This window comes from Brienomyrus brachyistius, chromosome 5 (assembly GCF_023856365.1).
Source record: "Brienomyrus brachyistius isolate T26 chromosome 5, BBRACH_0.4, whole genome shotgun sequence".
In the NCBI taxonomy this organism is placed as follows: domain Eukaryota; kingdom Metazoa; phylum Chordata; class Actinopteri; order Osteoglossiformes; family Mormyridae; genus Brienomyrus; species Brienomyrus brachyistius.
The window spans coordinates 13870673-13890547 of record NC_064537.1 but is presented as its reverse complement, the minus strand read 5'-3'; the positions used below and the strand labels follow the sequence as shown (position 1 = coordinate 13890547).

The 19875-nt window shown below is 40.6% G+C and overlaps 1 protein-coding gene across 7 annotated transcripts; it reads left to right on the top strand.

The window, feature by feature from the left end:
- Window positions 1-940: 940 nt before the first annotated feature.
- Window positions 941-18098, top strand: LOC125742475 (glutamine-rich protein 2-like). 7 transcript variants are annotated; one of them, XM_049014513.1, is made up of 16 exons: window positions 941-1938; window positions 6355-6459; window positions 7016-7096; window positions 7294-7407; window positions 7494-7758; window positions 8828-8913; window positions 9347-9469; window positions 9914-9988; window positions 10274-10438; window positions 10790-10908; window positions 11286-11351; window positions 11440-11541; window positions 13341-13515; window positions 13645-13756; window positions 14224-14343; window positions 15146-18098. In XM_049014513.1, exons 1-16 carry the CDS (start codon window positions 1546-1548, stop codon window positions 15322-15324), a joined length of 2280 nt encoding a protein of 759 aa, XP_048870470.1. In that variant the 5' UTR covers window positions 941-1545; the 3' UTR covers window positions 15325-18098. The 7 variants fall into 7 exon arrangements, with proteins under 7 accessions (XP_048870470.1, XP_048870469.1, XP_048870467.1 ...); XM_049014512.1 differs by having other exon boundaries at window positions 14218-14343; XM_049014510.1 differs by having other exon boundaries at window positions 7569-7758; window positions 13341-13756; window positions 14218-14343.
- Window positions 18099-19875: the final 1777 nt, after the last annotated feature.

Here is a 19875-nt window from a genome sequence, read left to right as displayed (position 1 = left end):
CATTACGACTTGTTTGACTTTAAACTCATATTTTTATTTATTTATTGTAAAATTGTTTTAGTCAAGGAACAATACGTCGCCAACTCTGATTTGCTGAAAAGATCACATGGTCTGTTTGGACGAATAAAATTTGATTATGCTGAGCGCTAATTCTAGGCGTCGCAGTTTGCCGGGAAAGGGGATATCAGTATAACAGAAGTGGCCCATATTAGGTTTGCTGGCGCCAAATCGCTGGCAAATCAGTAACTATTGAAGTATCGATACTGATCGAGATATTTACCTACATATCCCTACATGTTTGTGAATGGCACAGTTCATAAGATTAACACTGTTTATGGAAGTAATAATATAAAATTTAAGAACACTGTACATGCACTGAAAACGCTAGTCATTTTTCAAGGTGAGAATATGTCAATAATTACTCAGAACAAAAACATACTTCCACATTTAAAAACTCCCAGGTGTTGAATTTAATGCATTTTGAAATTCCAAGTTAACAATACAAACAACAATGTTTTTAAAAGAAAAAAGGTAACGTGGGATTAGACTCAGAACACGACACAAAATCAGATGAATGGAATAGGAGAAGATTCTGGAGTACTCCAGGCTTGACGTCATCACTGAGTCTGGATATTGCACTGGGAGTAGCCTAGCTGCGACAGGCTACGGCACTGGGCTTTATAAATAAATCATTGTAGTTAGTACATACTGTATGTCTTTGGTTGGATCATAAAATGAAAGCAGCATAGATCTAATAAAGGAGATATTTTAAACAGTTGCTCACGCATTTAAAAAAAATATTATTTCTTTATTGTAGTCCAAGGAATACGACATAAGTATCAATTTTATTTAAAAAAAAGTTTACGTTCAGTTTCAGGTCTTTGATAATCAGTAATGTTAAGGATGTGAATTATATAATTAAAGCAAATATGCATGCCTAGTTTCATCTTTTATTCATGCATTCTTTTTTTCTACGTATTTTGCGCTTGTAAGCAATATTTTAGGAACGGCGCTTTCATACCACTTAATGCCAATAACTTGGTTAGTGAGCGGCCGAGTGTATTGCTAAGCGACTATACCAGCTTTGGCCCATAAAGGGGTTGCTTACAGATTGATAGTTCGGCTGCCCAATCACCGCGGTCACGAATAATATGGATGGTAACGAGGAAGCCTGATGAGAAGACGCAAGCTTGCATAGAGCTTGGAAGTCACCTAAAGGAAAGTAATAGTGACAGAGGCTGCTCTGGATACTACCGATGAATCTCAACCGTACAATGTTGGCTGGCTGAGATCACTTTAATTTTTTTATCTATTAATTTAATAATATGGGACAGACAAAATACTATCAACTTTGTTTTTCGGAAAATTTACGTCAAAGAAAATCGAATTTGTACTTTTGTCATGAAACGGATGGAACGGAACATTTTATAAATTTATTCCGATACAAACAGATAATTTGTATAATACGGAGCCGTTGAACTTGTATTTTAGTCAAGGGACATTTCCGAATTCTGTCACGATAGTTTGTAGATTTTGTGTATTGCCATGTCATCAGTTATTCGTTTATTTGACCTGGTAAATCTATCAATCGGCATCCCGGACACAGGATGCGTGGACTTTAGCGCGCTGCACACCCTCCTGCATGCGATCATAACCCGCCTTAACATACAAGATGCGACCACGCAGTGGATCCATGAGGATCCGAGGGGACATGGCCCGACCGAGCAGCAATTATCTCCAGATGTAGAATCCAGAGTGTCCCATCACATGGAAAGCAAGCTTCGAGATATCGAGAGCAAGCTAGCCTTATTAGAGAAGCTGCCAAGCGGGGCTGACCTCATAGCCTGCACCAGTACCCGTGTTTCACCGGTCAACGATATGTGGCAGATCATGCAGCTTCGCCGAAGGGTTGAAGCCAACGAAGATGGTGTGTCTAAGGTAACGGCATACTAGGGACATTTACATCTGCAATATAGTTAGAGAACAAACGATAATATGTTCGTACTGAGATACACACATACAGCAAAAGCGTTTTCTCTATTAAGGCATCGAAACAGATTTGTAGAATTTCAATTTAGTGTAAGTGGGGAGACAATAATTAAGGAGAAAGAGACAGGACTTGAGCATATCTACTTTGCAAAGGTGCAGTAATCCGGGAATCTGGAATTTCTTACTGAAAAGATTAACAGTGATTTTATTGAATTTATTTATTTAAGGATGTATTAACCAGATTTGGCAGTTTTGGTTTTTTGTGTTAATCTGGCAAACTAGATTTACTGTAAGTAATGTCAAATGAAAACATATACAACATCAATAATACTGTAATAGACTGGACTATTTAAAAAACTACACTTGCTCTTTGCCTTTATGCCTGTTTTAATAAGTACCATAAATAATTGTATTTACTTTGGATATTCACATCAAACAAGGAATGATAAGTTTGTGTTTTATGACCACTAAGTGTTTTATACTATCAGTAAGGAGTCCAAATTCCTTCCATGGTATATTTTTACCCTGTCCAGAGCATTGTCACTATATATACAAGTAAATCACTCAACACACAATAGTTATCCGAAACAACACTATCTCCTTCTGTAGACCTGCAGCCCTGAATACCATTTAAACAGACCAAAGCATGTGTCATCATCATAGACAGGGTGCATTCTTGCTCATGCCAGAGTAGGACTTGGTCAGGCTTGCCACTAACTAAATACACCCTTATATAATATGCAACATTTATAAAACATATGTCAATATGTGTCAAATATTCTGATGAAATCTCTTAGATTTTATACAATATAAAATTATTTATCATGGATTGGTTTGCCAATGGCTTTGTGAAGTGATATATTTTAGTATGTAATAATTAAGTACAGTCTTTGTACACTGTATACTGTTTTAGCAATGCATTGTTTCAACCAACCAGTTGAGCATAAAGAGTCACAGTCACAGAGTACTCAACTGGTTGGTTGAAACAAAACCTTGGTCTGGATTTGTACTCTCTGGACCTGAAATCTGCACCTCTGAAAATAAGGAAATCCAAGTACAGGTTCTGCTTTTCACCATTCAACTGTTGTTTGCTAAAAGTGACTGCAAAACTATAAAAATAAAGTTAAGTTATGATCATGACCATCAACTGAGTAAATTTGGGAATAAAACATTGTTCCTTCAAAGGGCTTTAGCCACAGACATGGATGAAGAAAGGAGGAAATTCTTAAAACACGTTTGCAAAAACAGCTGAGTGGCCAGTAGTATTTACAGTAACAGCTCAACAGTGATCACTGACTGAACATTGTACATGACAAATGGACTTTAAAAGTGAATATTTTCTTTCCAAAATACACCTTCAGAAACTTTCATCATACTTCATAAAATGATGAGTGATGGAATAAATACAAGAACTTTATAATTACTCTAATACTTTCCCATTACTAGAAGTTCATGCCTTTTTCTCTTCACTAACTGCGACATACAGGAGAATTATTACCCAACATAGTAATTAAAAAAAAGACGAAGAAACAAATGCCACATTTGGTATGGCTGGTTGCACCCTGATTTTTATCCCTACAATTTGCGATATATGAAATATAGATAAATGACACTGATTTTAGCAAGACGAACAGCATATTGAAGGATCTGTGTAAATGACTTGGCAAACTAAAACATGCCCTTCATCTTTTCAAAAGTGACAAAAGTTCAGCATAACTTTTGGACCAAAAGTCCTGCTGTCCTTCACGATGCAGAGGGAGTCGTGCATCATCTTCTGGGGCACTACCAGCTCTGTCCTTCCAGCACCAGCTAATTAGTTCGCTCAGCAGGGGGCCTCTCGACCCCAGGTCAGTGCCGATTAACCCAGAAAAGGACAATGGCTGATGCTGACTGAACATCGCCTTCTATCTTCTCGGATGACTCTGCCCAGGTTCTCTTCAGGTTTCTCAATTCGGGTCCAGAGTTCCATATTTTACTGCAGTTTTTTGGCGTGCTAAGTTTTTGTCTGGATATGTACTGCGTATAGGCGAGTTTCACGGGAAGAGTTAAATATATGGTACAGTACGAGTGTGTAGTGGGTAGTGCGTTAGAGCTCTAATGACATTCCTCTTTTCTGCTTCAAGCCCAGACCTGTCCTGTCCTGTGCAACTCATTCTCCATATGAAGTTTTAATTAATACCCCCTGAGCAGCTTGTCAGTGTCAGTCTCAGGTGAAAGTTAGCCGACTGGAGGAAAATAGGACCATCTATCAAAGGCTGTTTAATAATAGACGGTCCACATTGGGCTTTTGGAGGCGTAGTAGTGTCATCTGTTCCCCTAGCTGACCCACCATGATTAATCTCACATGAACCTAGGAAAATCTTACAGGTTTGTTATGTCCATCATTGTTTCTGACTTGAATATGGTTTGTTGTTCCAGGTACTCTGCTTTTTATAAATGCTGTTTGTCCACCAAAAAAAAGAGAAATATTAATACTTCTAACATGATTCATTGATATCTTCTTAAATAGCATGGGAAGTTGCTGTGTTTGGCTGATTTCAGCCTTTCCACAGAACCTTGATTGTTTCTTGTGGTTTTTTTTTCTTGAGACGTAATTATGATGTTCGTGAGGTTATAGCAGACACAGAGATCCATGCTGTAACCAACTATTCTGCCACAGCTGGTGCCCTGTTGTGGAAAGATCCACACGTTCACTCTTCCCCATTGTGGTCGTCATATCATGGAACATAATTCCTCAACCATCATTATTAATGCTAGTTAATGGATCACTAGTCATTCTAACAGAATGGCTAAAGGATTTCAAAGTAATGGAAACAATCACCCTTACCATTAAAAAAGAACAGTCTCAGTGTAGTGCACATAAGCCGTTTGGCTTGAGTCTTATTTCCTCTAAGGGTTATATATTTATTGGCACACACTGTTGCCATTGACTACAATTGTGGCACGGGTGCTGTGACAGTGTATCTACTAAAGAGGTGGAATTCTGTTTAGAGTGAAGGGTTTCCACAGCAATAGTGGAGCTTCATAATGACGTAGGGAGGATATAGTACACATAGCTAATCTGTACTACGACTGACTGTAAGCTGGTATCGGCATGGAGATTCATTTTCTCTGCTCCATCTCATTGTTCTGTTTGGAACAGTATTATTCTTAAACATAAAATTATTGTTCTCTAAGGTATGATTGTTGGATGCTCGGAAATTTAAATATTCAACTTAATTTTTGTGCTAATTCTGATAAATAAGTTATATACTTGCTGTACAACTTAAAATAACAAAAATAAAGGTGACCAAAAACATGCTGGCAATGACACATGTATCTCAAAATGCGACTGCTAAGTTCATAAAACTCAGTGTATGCAGATGTACAGTATGCAAAAGAGGTTTTATTGAAGATATTTCAGTAGTTATTAATCTTGTGGTTGGGTCAAGATTCTCTGTCTGTGATCAGAAGGTTGCTGGTTCTGTGCTACATGTTTTTCAGAAAACAACCTTTAAACACAGTTTAATGAGAATGGTTTTTGAGATTCTGCTAGTTCAGTCCGTTGTGGGGCACTAATACTTACATTTATGCTATACCCATTACTTAGAGGTCATGTGTTTCGATTATGTGAAGTTACTACTACAAGTAGCTGCAAGGTGCTGTTTGTGTATGACAGCGTATGTATGAACAGGTCCACTGATTCACTGGGATCCATTTCAGGGTGTTGGCATCCTTCATGTCCTGTGCTGACTGGGATAGGCTCCAGGCCTTCAAGCAATTGGAACTTGTGTGCATCATATTTTTTTTAAGATTAATTTGTGAGCCATTCCTGGTATGACAAGATCAAAGCCAGTCTTCAAAGGAGTTTGTTAAATATTTTCTATTTCATATGCCTTGGAGTCAAGTGCTACTCCTCTGTTGCTCCTGAGTTACGGTTGTCATGGTGAGGGACACGCAGGAGCTTTCAAGGTGAATGACGTCATAGTTAAAGTTATATCAGGCTAGTCAACACCACAGAGTGGAACAGTGCTTGCATTCTGTGTTAAAATGGAACTACAAACGTTTAAGTGATATTCTTTGATACTCAGTTATTTAGATTTCTTTTAATAATAGCAATTATACTGTTTTATATGAGTAATATTATAAATATTTTTGACCATTTTAAAGGAGTTGTACGCCTCCTGATTTTACCATGGAGTGCTGGACTGAACAATAAATGACATTTCCTTAGCATTAAAGTTTCTCAGATAAAACAACAAAACGGAAACAAAAATACTTTTTTAGCACTGACACATGCTAAATGAATGCGTTCGGCTTAAATGCCCCTGTGTGTAAGCAGACCCTTGACTGTACTGTCCTTTTGCCTTCTCTGCTTATGATCAGGCCATGGCTCTGATACAGGACTTAATGAAAGAGATTAGCGAACTTCAGGCATCCAGAAACCACTTACAGGAGGAGGTGAGGACTCTGCAGGGGCGGCTGTCACAGGTAAGGACGTACAATTGCGGACACATTCCTGACTTCTGAAATAAATCCACATTGTAATGAGGTGGTGCAGTTATGCTTTACTTCTACAGACGTTGAGTTTTGAGGTGATGTGATGGTTCAGTCATTGGACAAACCTCTTCACACCTCCTGAGTGGGGGGCTTGGAACTTTGGGGATTGGCTCCAGGTCCCCCTAGGGCCCCGTCAAGAAATAGTGACTGCAGAATGGACAGATGGATGTTTCTGTGTTTTTGTTTCTTGCAGTTGTTTTGAAGCCACATTGAGCATTTCTCTGTCAACCAGTTGTGGCAACAAAGAATCCTGTGAAATTAAGGATTAGAAAACTGAAAGGGCTAATAGGCTACACATACTGCTCTATATACAAGTATTATCATTTTAAGGTTGAACACATTGATTTCGTTTTTCTCTCCATAGACTAGCTGAATAAAGCTCTGGGTTCAGGAGAATATTGATATGTAGATGCATATACATGTATGACCTGTGAAATCTACGTTTGCAGATATACTTACTCGTTATGCATGCTTTTTTTTTCCCTAGCTGAACATGAATGAACTACTGGGGAAAGTGAAAGTTCTGGAACAGTGCTGCCACCAAGTGGAAGACTTGGAGAAAGTATTGGTGCGTTCATTTGTTTGGTGGTATTTATCTGAGTGTTTGCGTTTCTAAGTATTGTAGAGACCATATTTGTCTCAGATGAGTATTACTTATATGATCTGTGGCTAGTGACGTCGGATATTGAGAAGTACTGACATTGGACATTGAGGAGTACTGGTATGTTATTAATCGATAAGTTTCTATGCTGACATTCATTCAAGAGGGAGGTGCAAGAGTCGGTGAGGATGTACCCTGATCCAGAGGAGCTGACTCACTTCATCACCTGGGATGTTCTACAGGATACCCTAGTGAGGGAGGACCAGCAGCTGTTGGAGGTACCCCGGATTATCTGCTGTTATTTCGCTTCAGTGCTGCCCGACCTGCATGTGTGTTCAGCACAGTCATGTTTGCTATTGCCCAGTCGGTGGGGCCCCCCCCGGAACCAGCTGACTGCACACCGCGTGATGGTGACGGGCTCTCCCCCCGCCCACTTCAGCCCCACGCCAGGCTGCCGCATCGCCTTAATGTGGGGGTGGAGCACTATCCAGAGACCGTGAATGCCCTGAGGCACGTGGGCCAGCTGAAGAAGAACCATGATTTCCTGGAGGAACGAGTGGCTCAGGTGGAGAAGGACAAAGCTGAGCGGTCGGAGCTGCAGCCCCTGAGAGACCACATCACAGGCATAGGCACGAACGGCCACTTATCAGCTCATTCCTCGACATACAGCTCATCCCCATTTGCACAAGTCTTTTAATTTTTTTTTTTACTGTTTTTATTTATTTTTATATATGATCATTTTCTTCCATCTTTGTCTTATGTCCATGTCTCAGTATGTCATGTTTAAATTCTCAGTTTTTAAATGTCATATTTACATTCTATTTATCACTGTTTTCATGCACCATATCCATTGGGATCTTAATATCGTATCAGCGTATCATATCGCTGAAGATCACAATAAAGACACTTTGGCTTTGACTGGACATATAATGGGGCAACGTTTGCTACATGCTGCTAAGAATAAAAAGCTCTGTGTATGACCTGACCATTGGCAGGTTAGTGATACATGAGTGAGATAGTGGCATTGTTTTCTCACAGAATGGAAGTTTAGCTCAGCTTGGTTAATGTTTACTGGTGTTTTGGTTTCTTCCCACTATCCAAAAACATTATGGCACAGAGAACTGGTCCTGTCATAAACACCAGATGATAACTTGGACTAGATGCGTGCTTCTCAATCCAATCCTTGGGGACCCCCAGACAGTCCGCATTTTTGCTCCCTCCCAGCTCCCTGCCAGAGAGTCCACATTTTTGCTCCCTTCCCGGGGGAGGGAACAAAAACATGGACTATCTGAGGATTCTGAGGACCAAGTTGGGAAACACTGGACTAGATAGAGAGGTAAGGAGTGTGCACTGATTACAGTGCGTTGCTGCACCCACCATACGACAAACCACCTCAGGGATGAGAACCTGAGTGAACCTGATACTTCAGCACCACACTAGTCCAAATGGAACAGTGTGAGTTTTTTCCAGTGACTGGACTGCCAATCCTGCCACCACCATGCAAATTGTAACTAAGTTGGACGACCTGCTTGCAGGGCTGAATGTAGATTAACATACTCTGGGTGAAGCAATTGCTGGATAAGGACCTTGCTCAAGAGCCCAACTGAGTAGGATCACTCCTGACATTCATGGGTGGACTAGGCAACTGGTTACCTATAATGGAGGCATTATATACCCGTATTTTATATACCCTTTTAGCTAACCAGAATGCACATGATGATCTCCTGGAGCAGCTGAACTACTTGAAGGGTCTAGTGGATGGATTAATGACTGACAGAATGAAGGTATGATACCCAAAGACAGAAAGGAGGTTTTTGGATTTTTTTTAAGGTAGAACTATTTTATCACAGATGATTGACATGTATTGGCAGTTTCTCAAAAACACTTTTTTTGATACTATCACAGCGCAAGCAACTGATCTGAAACAGAGATAGGGAAGCTAAATTGCTACAGAGAAGCTGGAGGGAAAGATTAGATCTTATAAGACTTATCTAGGGCAGGACAGATAGTAGAGTGCAGACAAGCCCACTGTTTATTGTCAGCGTTGATCAGTAAATGGCTGTTCTTATATTGTTCTTAGAATATAAACTAATTAAAAGCATGATGTAACTCTTAATGAGGCCTAGGAACCATCGGCTAAGTCCATCAACATGTTATGGTAACATTACACCCTGACAGTCCTCGGCGTCTCTGCCTTCTTATCTGTCTAATTCTCAGAACTCCGAGCTGATTGGCATTGCGCAAGGGGCCATGTGGAAACTGGAGGAAGAGAGCAAGAAGCTTGGAGACACAGTCTGCCATCTAGTGGAGGATCGGGCCCAAATGCAAACTAACATGGATGTGAGTGGGGCAGGGAGAGAGGGCTGGGGAATAATGTGCTCTGGGACTGATGCAGGGTTGGCAAGGAATATCATTCTCCTGATCTACATCATTTATATCATATTAAAATGCTTTTTCAGTCCCCAAAGCAATGGAACTACATAAAAATTTGGAAGTGTGAGTCAGATACTAGACCGATAATTATCTATAAGTATCGATCTATAAGTCATTGGTAAACCTACTGGAGGGAGCCTCATATTTGCTTTATTTAGTTAGCAGACGAAAGCAACATTTATGAGAGGCACATAGAGTACGTGCATAGACACTAGTTAGGCAGAGTGGTATTGTGCCATAAAGCTGTATATTATCCTGCATAATTGCATGCATCAAGACATACAAATTCAGTAATTACTGAACAAGATTCGGTGTAAGAATTCAACATGCATTTTGTTATGCTTTCTTTAGCAAATGCACAAGTCTCTGAATCATCTGGAAGAGAAGAAAGCAGACAGGGACCTTGTGGAAATGAAGATTGACATTGTAAGATGCCCAGAACTGTGAGCCCCCTTGCAGTCTATGTTCCTAGTGATGAAGATCAAGGGTGATTGGATTGGTCTGGAGGCCCAATATGATATGATATGATATGATATGAGGGCTGCCCCGTAATGAGGCCCACTGAGATACTGCTTTGGGGATATCAGGCTTGCTAACTAGCATGACCGGCCAAACGTGGGCCCCATTTCTGTGAAATGGTCCCAGAAAATTAAAATTGACTGCTCGGTGTGAAGCCGTCATCTGTCATGTAGATGTATGTATGTCCTGCAGAAAGCAGACAAGAGAGCCCTGGAGTCGAAAGTGAGCCGGACACAGTTTGACACCATGACGGAGCAGCTCAGCTCCATGTTTCACGAGCTCCTTGGCAAAGTCACGGGCCAGGAGCAGGACTGGCAGAATGTTGTGGAGAAGATCTCTGCTGAGATGGAGAGCAAGGTTAGGGTTACAGCTGAGTAACGTGAAGAGAACATCCCCATCAACACTTGGCGAAGGTCTAGATAATCTTACACATTTAAGTTTACACTTTAGTATGGCGTCTTCTTGGACTTTTTTTGTTATCCTAAGCAGCAGAATACATATCTTCTTTAAAGAGAAACAAATTCTATCTATCTATCTATCTATCTATCTATCTATCTATCTATCTATCTATCTATCTATCTATCTATCTATCTATCTATCTATCTATCTATCTATCTATCTATCTATCTATCTATCTATCTATCTATCTATCTATCTATCTATCTATCTATCTATCTATCTATCTATCTATCTATCTATTTAATGCAGCTGAACCGCATCGAGCTGGATCCCCTAAAAGCACAGCTAGAGGAGCGCTGGAAGGCGATTCGGACGCAGCTGCAGGCCCAGCCCATGCTAGAGCTGGATGACGCTGCTGGGTTTAGGAAGTGAGCAATACTCTGAGGGAGTTGCACCTCGTTCCTCTTCTGAGATAATCACCTTGCGGGGCTTGTGTGTGCTTCTTACATTTCCTGGGTGCTTGTGTGTGAGGGTTTCTTAGGAGGGGATCTCTAGTTCACTTTGATGTCCTGAAGTCATTTTTACGTGGCTTTAGTGAACTGCATGAGTAAATATAATGGATTTAAAAGAAAAGGTGAGAGAAAAAGGTATCAGTTAAAAAAGATAGATAACATTCCAAATCTAGTCACTGTTTTCCTGCACATCTGTAGAGACATTTGCAACCCAGTTTGCTGACAATTAAATGTGAAGAACAGAATATGATCCAGTAATTTGTAGCTTATGGCTCCCTTTCTCCTTGTTGCAGACAGCTAGTGGCGCGATTCCATTGTATTTCCTGCGACCGACCTGTTGACATGTTGACCCCAGGGCCGTAAGTCCATACAGACTGTTATTGTGCTTCCATCACCAATTTTACCAATGTGCTTCCTGTCTGACACTTATTGGTCCTTCCTGCACAGACAGCTCATCAGCATTCCCTGTGCTCCTGGCCTGCCATCCCACAAATCCAACCGCCCGTATACCGTGTATGAGCTGGAGCAAGTGCGTCAGCATTGCCGAAGGTGAGAGCTGTATAGGCAACAATAAGCAACAAAACCTATCAAAATCAATATGGCTTTTTTGTGTCTATTTTCCATCCATCCATCCATCAATTCATCCATCTTCTGTAACTCCTTATCCTGTTCAGGGTTGCGGGGAATCTAGAGCCTATCCCAGGAAACATCAGTGTTGGGTAATTCAGGTCTAGAGAGTAAAAGTTCAGACCAAGATTTTGTTTCTACCAAACCAGCTGAGTATAAAGAATGACAGTCACAGAGTATTCAGCTGGTTGGTAGAATCAAAGTCTTGGTCTGGATTTGTAGCTTCTGCACCTGAAATGTCCAACACTAGGAAACATCCTGGATAGGAGGCTTGTTCATATCAGGGCACGCACTCATACTATAGGCAGTTTATCACCACCAGTTAATCTAAGTACATATTTTTGGACAGAGGGATGAACGTAGCATGTCTGGGGGAAACACAAGCAAACAAGGGGATGTCATGCAGAATCCACACTGCCAGAGCCAGGTAGCACAAGCTGAACCCCTGACCCTAGAGCAACGAAGTTGCAGCACTTCCCCTTGAGTAGGGGTGTAACGACACATTCTACTGACAATTCAGTTAGACGGACGATTCAGGGCTAACGGTTCAATACGCTCACAATATATTCAACAAAATAAGACTGAAAACAAGCTTAGATCTCATGGTTCTTATTGGTTCCTTTTAGGTGTGGATATTTACAAAAAAATGCTGTATTCAAACCATTTTTTTCTTGCATTTTTTCCCTTATTCTGCAGACTCTAGTGGAAATTGCAAAAATATAATCTCAAAGCAAAACTATTGTACTCTCTTGTGTTAACATTAATGCATTTCATTGGAGGCATGAACCTCTATTTTATATACTGTCTTGGTTAACCAGAACACACATTTTTGTACCACGGTGCACTGTTACACCCCTATCCCTGGGCCACCATGCCTCCCCATTGTATACATCCGCAAGCTAAAATAGTATCTTATCAAATCACAGTTGAACATCTTGTAAGCCAAGCGTGTAGGCTCTCTTAACCTCCTTCTCCCTGTCTTTCTTCAAGTTAATGGCAGCAATAATTATGCCCTCTACCATGTGTATGCACTGAACGTCTCTGTCATCGACACCCTGGGCTATGGAGAAATTTCTTTCCAGGCTCCAGTGGCCCGTGGGAAGCTGTGGGTTGGGGACTTGTCCTAGTTAATAAACTCAAGCAAGTCCAAGCATAGGAAGTGTCCCAGTTATTGAGCACAAGAAAGTCCATGTAACTGTAATTATCTAAGGCATTCAACATTGTCCAGGCCAGGAAGCGTCTGCAGGAAGTGGCTCGTGGGCAGTATCTGCATGAATCATCCTGAGACACTCAGTCAGTTCATGTTTGTACGCAGCCAAGCTAGGAGCCAGACAGGAGAGTCAGATCACAGGCTATACGCGTGTTCATTTGTTCTGCCTGGCCTTTCTTCTTTGCATTTTTGACATTTGACATGACATGAGATATAAACAGACTGTCAGAAAAAAGGGGGCAGCTGTGGTACAGTTTTGTTCCCCAAGGTACAAGCAACATTAATGTACCGCCAATGGTACAAAAATGCTCCTCGAAGTCCATTTCTGTACCATTAATTAGACTAAAAGGTACATTTATCTACAGTGAGGGTGCAAGTAGCAGACCCTTGAGGGTACAGCCCCAGTGACAAGTAACTGTATGCTCAAAGGTTTCTTACAGTGCGGATCCTTAGAGTATTTTGTCTGTAAACATCTGGAACTGTCTTCTGGCTTCTTTTCTTCATTTATCAGTGAGCGGATTCCTGAGATGGCTGACTACAGCTACCTGCCGGTGTCCAGAAACTGCGGCGGCAGCCACACCCTCTCTCTGGCCAACCGGCGCTACACCCATTTGCAACACATCGCCCATTTCATGCAGTCATCACCTGAAGCACAATCCTCACCCAGACCAACTTTGCCTGCTCAGGTGGGTGTTGTCCCCAGCATGACTCGTGCATTATCCCCTTTGTTCTTGTTTACATCATGGTCTCAGGCTAAAGCCTCTCAAATCTCCTGTCGCACCAGATATTTTTTTGTATGTGTGTCTTTCTGTCAGGCAGAAGAGGTGGATATTCTTGGCCTGAATGGACAAGTCTACAAGGGCCGTCTGACTACAAGAACAGTCAAGAACATGGATCCCGGGCTGCCAACCATTATTCCTAAAGAAGGTTATTATCTTGGAAGGATGCCCTGTTCATGAAATGTCAGATCGACACTATGGGTGCTCAAAGGGTAAATAACAAAGCTTAGCGGAGGCATCAAAATACATTTTCCACTTTGATCATTACATGTCATGCTGCCACTTTATGCCACATTTAAAATGAAAAAAAAAACATTAATATAACATACATTTCTGTGAAACAGATGTAGCTCAACTGGATTCAAAGCAATTTAGTCTGACATGAGTCATATCCAGGTCAAATTAGAAAAAAAAACACTTATTGACAGGTATTAAGCAGAGTGATCAAGGTTAGACCTATTCCTCAAGGTTTCTACAGCAGGCAGCCTTTAAGCCGCAATACATATGAGTTATGTTATTAAATTAGAGACAGATGGGAGTTTTTTTGTGTGGTTAAAGAGCTGGATCAATGATGGGATTGGTTGTATTTATTCTATTCTATTTATTAAGTCACAGGTACTTGCAGAGGCAGAGAGAATGTGACTAGGTTACAGTCACAAAAACTCAACCTCGTCAAGGGAACTTCCAGGACTATGGCACGTCCTCACAGTGCCAGGACATATCGCAGCCAATCAGGTGAGCCTTGTAGTGCAGCAAGCCTAATGTTCCAGTGGCTGAGAGTGGGAGGTACTGTAGTGGCTTAGGGCTGCTTTAAGTACTGTGAGGAGATCTGTTGTAGTACCCTTGAGCAATGTACTTAGCCTGAATTTCTCCACCAAAAATACCTGGCTATGGAAATCCATCCATCCATCCATTTTCCAAACCGCTTATCCTATTGGGTCGCGGGGGGTCCGGAGCCTATCCTGGAAGCAATGGGCACGAGGCAGGGAACAACCCAGGATGGGGGGCCAGCCCATCGCAGGGCACACTCACACACCATTCACTCTCACATGCACACCTACGGGCAATTTAGCAAGTCCAATTAGCCTCAGCATGTCTTTGGACTGTGGGGGGAAACCGGAGTACCCGGAGGAAACCCCACGACGACATGGGGAGAACATGCAAACTCCGCACACATGTGACCCAGGCGGAGACTCGAACCCGGGTCCCAGAGGTGTGAGGCAACAGTGCTAACCACTGCACCACCATACCGCCCCCGGCTATGGAAATACCTCTGTTAAAACATCTAAATATTTTATCTAATTGTTGCCTTCGTTGAAGCATAAAAATCACAAATTTATGTAAGTTCTTATCTGTACTTTTGCACACCCAAACAAAATCGCCTTTTATCGTTCTCAATATTTTGCATTGGGTTAAACCTTATGTATGAGTTTTGGTTTTTATATTTTTTGGTATTTTTAATTAAGTTACTCTTCCATGTAGCTGCACTCTCAGTCCCGAAAATTCTCCCAGACCTTATAGATTTTCTTTTCTGCAGCCTTGTCCTGCTCTGGAAAGGGACGCCCTACGTCCTCCTCAGCGCGTCTGTCCCACACCACAGTGTCCGAGTCCACACTCCCAGTAGATAATGCCAATGAGATCCAGCAGAGGTTGGAAATTCACATGGACCATCTGCAAATCCAAGAGGGAGAAGTGACTGGTGGAAAATGCACTTAATTTCTCATCTCAAAGCTGTTCTGTTTGCTCACTGGGTTCATGCATGTATGATGACAGGATTGCAAGACCAGTATTAACTCATGGCACAATCCAGCCATTAATTTTTATAAACACAAATTGCAGCCAGGATGGCAGGCTGTGCAGGTCGAAAGTATAAGAATCCAGGCAGTTTGGTGGATAAACAGTGTGCGAATCTCTAAATTTAGTAGTCAGCATCCTAAACTATTTTTGTTTTGTCTATGATTCTAAACTTGCAGTGTTTTTCAAGCTGATCTACAAAAGTGTAAATCATTCCAAAAGAAACAAATTCACAAACCTTTCAACAATTTACAAAAAAAAAGCATAAATTAAAATTGTGAGATGGAAAAATATGTATACCCTTTGTAATTATGATGGTAATTTTACTTAGGTGCAGTGTTTTACCTTACAAACTCGCCCAATTTCTTCATGGTGTCCACCTGTGTAGGAAATGGGTGGATTACCTGTTTCCAACTTATTAATGAAGATAACTACACAGTTTCTTACTGAGGTCCAACAGTATGATGGTGATTTTCATCAAAGCAAACCAGAATACAGACAAACGAGTTTTCAAGACAAGTCGGGGCTATTATTATGGAGAAAGAGAGATATGGGGGTAACGTAGGTCATCTCAAATGCTCCTAACATCCCTCAGAGCTTCATGCAGTCCCTAATATGGAAGTGGTAAAAATGTAAAACTACAGCCACACTGCCTATGCCAGGCTGCCCTTGTAGACTTAGTCACTCTACAAGAATGGCACTTGTCAGAGAAGCTACTGTGACACCTACTGTCACTCTGAGTTGCAGAAGTCAGCGAACGTGATTGGAGATGAAGTTCGCAGGTCAGCACATCTCCTAGGCATTGCACAATCATGGCCTTTATGGAAGAGTGGCAAGGCATAGGCCCAGACTGGGGAAGGGGGAAAAAAAAGCATGTCCTTGCCTGTAAAGAATTTGCAAAACGTCACTAGAAAGATATGGCTGAAAGTCTTGTGGGTTAATGAGACTAATGTGTGAGCTTTTGGCTTAAACTCAAAGCATTTGTGTTGCGGTGTAAAACTAACAGTGCACATGAGCTAGGAAACACAATCCCCGCTGTAATGTGTGGTGGAAGCATTGTGGTGTGGGGATGCTTTTCAGCAGTCAGGATTGATGGAAAATCAGGATCTCAGCAAATTACAGAGACCCTGAAACAAAGCTTGCTCCTCTCTGCCAGAAAGCGTACATTGGAGAGGACAATGACCCAAAGCACATTGCCACAGCAACAATGGAGCGGCTTAAAATGAAGAAAATTGATGTCCTTGAGTGGCCCAGGCAGAGTGCTGACCTTAACCTCATTGAACATCTGTGGCAAGACCCAAAAGCGGTCTACCGAATTCCCCATTTACCCTGGCACAGCTTGAGTGATTTTGCAAGGAGGAATTGGCAAATCTTGCCTCCATCACATCATACAAAATGAATAGAGTTCAAATATATATTATATACAGCTGCGGAAAAAATTAAGAGACCAAATGTGTGTGTCTGCGAATAACATTTTTTTTTTTGCAATCTGCAGCTTAGTTCTTCTCTGTTTCCCATTAATGAAGGGCTTCTTCTTCGCTTTAAGGGACTTCAGTCCTGGTTCTAGGAGACTGATACGAACCATACTTGTAGTGCACTACACACCTGGACTTAATGTTTCCCATTCTTTTTGAAGGGCACTTAATGTCATCGTATAATTCATGAGAAACTGTTGAGTAGGTTAACAGTCATCTCTTGCATAAGAAAGTTGCTTCTGCCCTTTATCTTCTGGTTTCTGGTCATTCCCAGTGTCTCCTGTGTCACCTTGCTCTTGAATATTGCTGTCTTAGAAATTTTGATGCTGGAGCAACCTGCTGTTCCTCGTAGCCTTTTGCCAGCAGAACCACGATTAAACCACGATTTAAAAAATGCAGACTCGTTTCAAAATAGATACAGTGGTCGGTCTCTTAAGATTTTCCACGGTTGTGTGTATATAATCAATAAGGGAATTACCAAAGTAATTTATGCACCATCATGCTAGATGTTTCTAAATACTGCAGTGCAAAACACAGGCAAATACATTTAATAGAAATATATTATTATTAAAGTAATTTATTTCATAGATATTTGACCAAAGAGCACCCTAGATGAGATTCTCTCTAAAAAAAGGATTTAGTCATGAAAGTTCAGATGTAAATAATTGCAGGGAATGTTTGAGCAGCATGTTATGCACATGTAGGTCCTTCTATGAATGTTTTCTCCTGTTACTATTAAGTGTGTTACATATAATTCTGCATACCTGCAGTCTTTGTGGCTGGGACACACTGAGATACAACCTGAAATGCAGTAATGTTGTTTTCATTATAGATGGCACAAAAATACTACTTATTTGTGTGATGTATAAGTTTAAAAATATTCATACGAAACCAATTTAACTGTAGGTGTTTTATTTATTGTAAGTAGAAATGTTTCATAATTTTCTGCTCCTCAAGCTTTTCATGACTCATATTTTGGGTCCACTGTAATTTTTGCAGTGACAGATCAGCTGCTCTTAAGGAGTAAAAACAAGACAACACTGGTAATAAATCATACTGTACCTTGTTATTTTAAAATGTATAAATACACATTTCAACCAGGGAAATAAAACCGGAAATGAAATTACAAAAAATAGCATCCAATTACGTTATTAAGCGATGACTCTCCAGGCAGCCTCCTGCTTATACATTAGATAATGATCAAAACAATTTGTATCAAAACCTTCTTATAGCAAAACCATGTTATAATTGGCATAACATATGGTTTATCTGTTCACCACTTTCTAACAATGCACATTTCTCTGCTTAACCAAATCAGGTTTAAAAATTAGAGAACGTTACCTCTGACAATATATTTTCAAACTGTTAGGTTTTAAGAGACTCATCTCAAAGTCTACTCAACTATTCAGTATTTCTGCATTGCCTATCCATCAGGCATAGAATATGCAGTGCTACATTTATATGCAGCTAGAAATGATCAATCACACAATAACCAAATTGTTCAAAGCCGCTTGATATTTTCATCATACCACAGCATAATCATCCATGTTTTTCTTAATCATAAATCAACTAGAGCACAGTCAGACACACAAAATCCACGAGTCATTTCGCAGACAAGAAAAAAAAATCTGCCTGATTCTACCTTATTGCTTCATCTGTAAATGCAGAAACTGACTAAAGGTCCACTGTGGTGGAGAACATCAGAGAGGTATCTGTTGACGTGGATCTGGATTGAGAAACTGAAAAGCCCACTGGAAAAACTGGGGAGTAGCTGGTGTGGATGAGATCATCATTAACGTTTTTTTTTTTTTGTTACTTTTTAAAAATCACTGTGCTGGTATTTGTGTAAGTAGCAAAATACTAAAGAACTCCAAAGACTACAACTTGATATGCTGTTTCTTTTAGCTACATAAAAAAATGTTTTCCTTTTTGATATGAAGTATCATAGGTACATATATCACGCATGGATAGGAAAATCTCATGACGGAATTGAGCAATGCATGCTTTCTAACCATACAAAAAAAGTTATACATCCTTTTCCAGCAGCTGCTATGGTAAAAACTGTACAAAGCAAAAGGAATATAAAACAAGCTAAAAAGGTTCAGTTTTTAAGCTGCAGTAAGTGTATCGCCGTCAAAGTGACTAAGGTCGTGTTCTCACATTAACCTTTCCAGGATGCACCGTAATGTGTAGTTTGCTCGCTTTTTAAATGTATAAATTTCTATTTAACAATGAACATTTTGCTCAACAGCATAGTCACAATTTTCACCTATGGACAATATCATTTTGTGATAGTGGTCACAATATGGTTAAATTTTTTCCACTGTTCTTTTCAGTATGCACACAACTCACAGTCCCAGCTCAAACACCCATTGCTTCTAAAGAACATCCCAAATGAGAAGTTTCTAAAATGAAAATCAGCTTGTTTCCAGCAATCCCCAAAGACTGCCTTCACGCAAACTTCACCAGTCAGATTTAAGCAAAGCATCAGATCAATATAATACAACAATTAAGTACTCCTGTCATGGTAGGATTTCAATGAAATCAATTCTCATTGCATATGTATTATCCCTTTCTGAGCAGAACAGCGCTGATGTGCACGTGTTTCATTTGCACGCTCCTACTGTCCCTGTGAGATGGAAGTCGATCCCAGAGATTGTACAATGGCTTAGTGTAGCAGGGTCTGAAATGACAGACCAGAACTTTGGTGTGGGTCACAGATGCTCACATGACTCACATCACATGACCATGTTCAGCATTCCAATGCCCACCTGATGTCCTGACATTCCACATTTATTATTATTTTTTTAAATGCTGTCCCATAAATCAAAACCTTACAACGTCAAAAGAAAGCAGTACACCATTTCTGACATTTGTGATGGATGTGACGTTTGTGAAGAATGAATGCATTTTACTTTCTATAAGAAGTAAATGCATATAAGAAGAAACAGAATCCACCGAGACGACCCACAAAGTGAAATGACTGAAACACACAGGC